The sequence below is a fragment of the Triticum dicoccoides genome, chromosome 6A, assembly GCF_002162155.2.
Source record: "Triticum dicoccoides isolate Atlit2015 ecotype Zavitan chromosome 6A, WEW_v2.0, whole genome shotgun sequence".
In the NCBI taxonomy this organism is placed as follows: Eukaryota; Viridiplantae; Streptophyta; class Magnoliopsida; order Poales; family Poaceae; genus Triticum; species Triticum dicoccoides.
Window position 1 is genome coordinate 108,680,547 of NC_041390.1, and position 6,289 is coordinate 108,686,835.

General features: G+C 52.0%; 1 protein-coding gene across 1 annotated transcript in view; it reads left to right on the forward strand.

Annotated features, from left to right (window-relative positions):
• The first annotated feature begins 4,422 nt into the window (after positions 1-4,422).
• The window catches only part of LOC119315728 (trihelix transcription factor GTL1-like), a 21,448-nt gene continuing 19,581 nt past the window's right edge, over positions 4,423-6,289 (forward strand). The window contains exons 1-7 of the mRNA XM_037590235.1: positions 4,423-4,470; positions 4,550-4,563; positions 4,850-4,903; positions 5,018-5,087; positions 5,245-5,346; positions 5,422-5,586; positions 5,676-5,905. Coding sequence (XP_037446132.1) covers positions 4,423-4,470; positions 4,550-4,563; positions 4,850-4,903; positions 5,018-5,087; positions 5,245-5,346; positions 5,422-5,586; positions 5,676-5,905 — 683 coding nt within the window. The remainder of the gene's footprint in view (positions 4,471-4,549; positions 4,564-4,849; positions 4,904-5,017; positions 5,088-5,244; positions 5,347-5,421; positions 5,587-5,675; positions 5,906-6,289) is intronic.

Sequence of the window (6,289 nt, forward strand, 5' to 3'; positions counted from 1 at the left end):
CAAAAAGTTATAATATCTTAGACTCTGTTCACAAATGTAAGTTATTTTGACAGTTCAATATTAAGAATAAAGGTGGTACGTTTTAGTATTTTAGTGTTGTTTGTTTACTCATTTCAGTTAGTATATACAAGCTCATATTAAAATAATACTCCTTTCGTAAACTAATATAAAAGTATTTAGATCGATAATTTAGTAATCTAAATACTTTTATATTAATTTACAGGGGAGTGTCTAGTTAAAACATAGTACTATGAACGGAGCGAGTAACATTCTGATCGTGATAACACGGACAGAAGAATGTGACGGAGAGACGCTGCAGGTGCTCCGCCAAACGGAGCGGTCAAACGGAATGATTAACCTGCACAGGAGCTGCACCGCACCTGTCAGAAAGTGGGTCCCCGCTTTCGGTGAGACACACTGGCTGCATACCAAATGACCTTGTTGGATGTCCCCGGCGAATTCCCACCAACGCTCCTATAAAGAAACCTGATCGTGTTCCCGGCCAGGGAGCGCTTCCCCGCCGGCGAACGCGTGTCTTCCAACCTCGCCGTCTCCTTCTCCTCCCACCAGGCCTCCCAAAGCCATGGCAGCGACGGGGCTCAACGCGTACGCGCGGCCATACAGCCGCCGCTCCGCCCGCGCCCACCACGCCCCGCCAAAGCCCCACCCTTTCATGACGCCGGAGCACCACGGCGCCGCCGGCTACCGGCCGCCTTGCCCCCTCGCCGCCAACCACTCCCGCGCCGCCTTCCCCGAGCGCCACTACCCCGGCCCCCTCCCGCCGCGGCCTTTCTTCCGCGAGCACGTCGCCGGGCCGCGTCCTCACCACGGCCGTCCGCGCGGGCCCATGCTCGACCCCGAGAAGCTGTACGCGCGGGCGGTGCACAGCTTCAACCACAAGCACAAGGCGCGAGCGGCCGCGGCCGGGAAGGGCAAGGGAGGAGGACCCGCGACTCGCGCTCTCCTGCCGGCGGCACCGCCGTGCGGGCCGCGGGGGCAGCGGGGCAGGGGCAGGAGCGAGGTGTACGTGCCGGCCGCGCGCGGCGGAGGGCGGGAGAGGTCGCCGTCGCCGGCGCTGACGAGGCGGAGGGCGTGGCCGGTGCCCCCGCCGGCCTGGGCCTGGCACGGCCGCAGCCGCACCACCGTCATGATCCGCAACATCCCCAACAAGCTCACGTACGTAAGCGGCCAGCTAGCCTGCCTACGCCACGCTATCTTCTCCATCTCGTCGTGTTCAGTTGGCGCCTGCGTTTTTAGCTGATGGATCTTTCGCGTTTTGGTGTGCGCCGTCGCATGCAGCCGCCCCTCGATGATGAAGCTGCTGGACGACCACTGCGCCCGCGTGAACAGGCGGCGCGGCCCCGCCGCGTACGATTTCCTCTACCTGCCCATGGACTTCAGGTGATCCATCTCGTGCTCGCTCTTCTCTCACGGTTTGACAGGGTGATTTCTTGCCTGCAATTTTTCTTGCTTGGCGATCACGGTCTTCATCCTTGTGTTGCAACGTGCAAATTAATTCAGCAGGCAGCGGTGCAGCAACAAGGGGTACGCCTTCGTCAACTTCACGACGGCCGAGGCGGCGCGCGGGCTGCACTACGCCCTGCACGGCCGCGGCTGGCACCGCTCGCTCGGCAGCGCCAAGATCATCAACATCGCCGCCGCCTACATGCAGGTAACGTATGGAGCACACTGGTAGTAGATGAGACCAGTGTACCTCCGTCCCGTCGATGCATGCATGCATGCGATCTGTTCTCTGACGCCGTGCGCCGTTGGTGTTTGCAGGGCCGGCACAGGCTGGTGAGGCACTTCAGCCGCTCCACCTTCGCGTGCCACACCGACGAGTACCTCCCGGCCGTCTTCTCGCCGCCGCGCGACGGCACCGCCGACCCGCCCCCGGCCGAGCCCAGGCACCTCGGCCGACGTGTTCCCCCGCGCGTCCCCGCCGTCCAGCCGGCGCAGCAGCTGGTGTGGGTGCGTCGAGGCGAGGCTATAGCTAGCCAGCTAGCCACTCCAAGCATGGTCACCTGAAGTCAAACGATGCAAGTTTCTGCTACGCGCGTTCTGTTGGTCCGCTCGCTCGTTCCCGGTGGCGTGGCACGGTCAAGTCCGGAGACCGGAGTCCGGCCATGCCTTCCCTGCTTTCTTTCCCCTTTGGTGCAACGGCGCGTAGGGGAAGGCTGCCGGAGTTTGGACATCAGCGTAGCAGCTTTATCAAGCTGTAGACTGCAGTAGCCCTGTACCGTCTTCTTTGATCGTGTCGTCTCGTGTAATCCGGGAGCCCCACCCCATCAGTCCATGTAACGTGTCGTCTCGTGTTCTTCCTTTCCGTCAAAAGAATGCCTTTTTTGATCAAAGCCAGAAGGCCTGTACTGTATGTACTGCCAGCGCCAGCATAGATGGCATGTGCATGCATGCATGCAGCTCCGTGTAGGTGTACCGGCCGGTAGATAGAATCGCAGCGGTTCTGTGTGTGTTGATTCGGTGCTGGTCCTTTTACGTACGTTTTAAAGTGGACATGCAAAAGCGTTGCTGTTGCACCGTCTAGGGGCAAATTTGACAATTTTGACCTTGTGACGAAATCAATTCACGAAATGAACTGCCCGTGAAACTATTTCACAGCACTGACCGTTTTGTGTAGCGCCCGCCATGCAGGCGCCACACCCTACGGTGCAACGCCCAGCTCTGGGGCGTTGCACGCCTGTCCACCGTGGCAGCCCTTGGGCCCGCACCCAGTAGTGCAGCGCCTCCGAGCTAGGCGCCACACATGTAATGTGCAACGCCTAGCTCGGAGGCACTGCACTGTGACTTAGATGCCAGCCGCCCCCTCCCGCCCCACCCCACCCATTCGTTCCAGGAGTTACAGAACAGGCGTGCCGGCGGCTTCCTCCTCTCCCCCTCTCAATCCCCTGTCCCAAATCCTTCAGATCCGATGATTTGGTCTGTGCATTTCTTCACCAATCCATCCTAGAAGGTACTCTCCTCCGATCCCCTTCTTTCTATCCATAGAAAATATGATATTTTGAAGATTTGGGGAATCCTTGTTTGATTAGATTAGATTTGAATCTTGCATGTATTAGAACTTTGCATGTATTACAACCCTTGTTTGTTTGATTTGTGGAACCCTAGTTTAGTTTATGGAAGAGTTATTTGTACGAAGTAGGCATAGTTTATTGAAAAGTTATTTGTATGAAGTAGGCCTACTTATTTGTGAAATCCTAGTTTATTAGTTTTGTTTGATTTGATATGGTTGGATACATAGATTGGTACGGTTGCATCTAGTAGGCGTATTTTAGTTTATTTGTATTCAAAAGATAATCGTGTTGACAAGAAAGCTTTCTTTCAAAATTGTTAGGATGGTTTGGCTTCTCGATGATCACTGGGACAAACAACACCGGTCGTACGCTATGGCGGTGGAGCAGCGGGTAATAATGAAAGTGGCCTGTTTTATGAATTTCGTATTTATTTCAAACACAAATGCCCCATATGTAATATTATGAATTGTTTGTTTGTAGGCGCTTGCACCTTTGAAGCTTCGTTCTCACGGGGTCATCCTTGGGTGGATGCGCTATGATGAGCGATACACACCGTATGTAAGGGAGATAGGACTTCTCCCTTTCATTCATATGATCAGACGGTCGACGCCACCCAAAAATGCTCCAGCACTCACCGCGCTTATTGATCATTGGCGGCCGGATACACATAGTTTCCATCTACGGACCGGGGAGATGACAGTGACGCTCCAGGATATTGCTATGATCACCGGTCTTCCTATCGATGGGGATCCTCTATGTATGAGCACCGATTCCGATGGGTGGCGCGCGCAGATGCATGCCCTTATCGGTATGGTTCCTCCGGAGCCTCCGGAACCAGCAGCAGAAGACAAGAAGAAGGAAAGAGTCGCAGCCGGTGCTACTTTCATGTGGATTACTGAGCACTTTGGTACTTGCCCACCGGAAGCTGATGAGGACACGGTCAAGACATATGCTCGTGTCTACATGTGGTATGTGATATCCAGGACTATGTTTGCTGATGGCACAGGCAAGAATGCTCCATGGATGTGGCTGAAGGCGTTGACCATCTTCGATAGCAATTGGAGTTGGGGTTCAGCGACACTGGCTTACTTGTATAGACAGGTATGAAGTTGTTTCCTTTTCACTTCATTGCTACATTATGAATGCGATCTTGCTCTTAATTGAACCATGTTATCTTTTATGTGCAGTTGGACGAAGCCTGTTGTAGGTCATCTGGAGGTATTGGTGGTTGTTTGCTCGCACTTTCCATATGGAGCTGGGAGCGTTTGCCGGTTGGACGTCCGAAAAAGGTGAAGTACGATGATTGGGACGACAAAGGCGACCTACTACGGCTACCCACTTGGCTTACAAGTGGGATGTGTTAAATGAGTCGACAGATGATCCCTCAGTCATGTACAAGTTGTACCAGAGCGAGCTTGACGCGATCACGCCTGAGCAGGTGAATTGACATTGCATAAGTGATTATGATGCTTCTATTGCAAGTCGATATCAATTTTGCATTCTATCCCATTTTGCAGGTGATATGGGGACCGTATGGAACATGAGATAGTTTTGGTAACCCTTTAGAGTTCAGGCTGAATCCGATGTGCACTAGGGATAGGGATCTCTGGCGTATCTGGTGCCCACTCATATGCAACTGGGCGGTTGAGCTCCACCTCCCACATCGAGTGCGCCGTCAGTTTGGTTTGTTCCAGGCACATCCACCGGAGTGGGAGGACATGAACAAGTTGCTACACGCGTAAGATATAATTAACCTTGAGTACTTAGCAGCTTCTCAGCGGTTTCGATGCTACTAATATTATGTTTCTAACTTGCAGGTTGGATAGGAAAAGGCAGCGGAAGATTAAGGATTGGGACAAGCATCACAGAAAGTATGTCGTACAGTTTGCGCTTAGTGTGGAGCAAGCTAGGGCTGGAAAAGGAGTCCATCTTCGTGAGCACTGCCCTGTAGCGTTCAACAATTATCTCACATGGTTTCTTGCAAGTACCCGTGTGGAGGTATGCAAGCCGGCGTATGCTGAGGAGATTTTGGAAGAACCCACTGTTTTTGATGAGGTAGCCCAACACCAGCACAACACATTAGTCAGGAAAGGCAACTCAGTGATCCATTCAGCTCCAATGATGAACTTTGTGGTATTTTCCCTCTTTGCTTTTCATTCACACTATTCACATCTTCGCTTGCCTAACACGTTAATACCATTTTTGTTCATAGCGTGCCCAGATCAAGAAAGCAGCTGATGAGACAGAGACTATTCTTGAAACAACCCCGGCTGGCAAAAGCGATGGAGAAGATGCACTTCGAGCATTCATCAAGGTTCACATCTCCTTCAAACTAGCACTTAACATGTGTTGCTACGTTCGATGTCTCATTCACTTGTACATGTTGCAGCGCCAGGACCAAAAGTTAAGGCGGCTATCAAACCATTTTGGTTGTCATGACCCCGAGTATGTATCACCAGAACGGTCTAGGTCGGCGACACCATCAGATCCCACTTCAGGCCAGAGCCATGGTGATCATTTGGAGGATGAGGATGTGGGTGTGGTCACCCAAGAGGTATGGCATGAGTATATATATCCAATTGTTGATGCATTGCTAACTATATCCTCACACACGGTCTTTCCATATCTTTTGTTGATGCATAGGTTGCTGATGATATGACCTTAGGGACGTACCAAGTTAGGTCTGCATACAGGCTAAAGCCTAGGACGGGAATCAACAAGTATACACCTGAAGACTTCACCCAAATAGGCAAAAAGACGGTCGGCACCTCACGGATGGCGGCTTTGGATGACTATTTGGATGACGATGTCGATGACGTGGAGGAACCGGAGCGGGAGCGGGAGCGTGTTCCTCTTCCTAGGAAGGTGAAGAAGTTAGCCAGCAAGAGGGGGGGAGCAGCCAAAAAGCGCTCAAGGAACTAGCTCTATTTGTAACTAGCTCTTCTTAGGAACCAGCCATCGTCCTTTATTTGTAATGTCGGTGAACTTGGAGTTGTTATGTCGGTGAACTTGGAGTTAAGGTAGCTCTATGTTGAACTTGATCCTCTTTGTATGTCTTAGTTATGTTGAACTTGGAGTTGACGTCTTAGCAATGTTGAACTTGATCCTCTATGTTGCACTTGTTGTCTTAATAATGTTCAACTGTGACTGAAATGTGAACTTAAAGTTTCTGACTTCTTATTCTAGGAAACATTGCAATGTACCTGAAAATGACCAAGTTTACAAGCTACAGCCGCTGCAGCGCCTAGCGTGGAGGC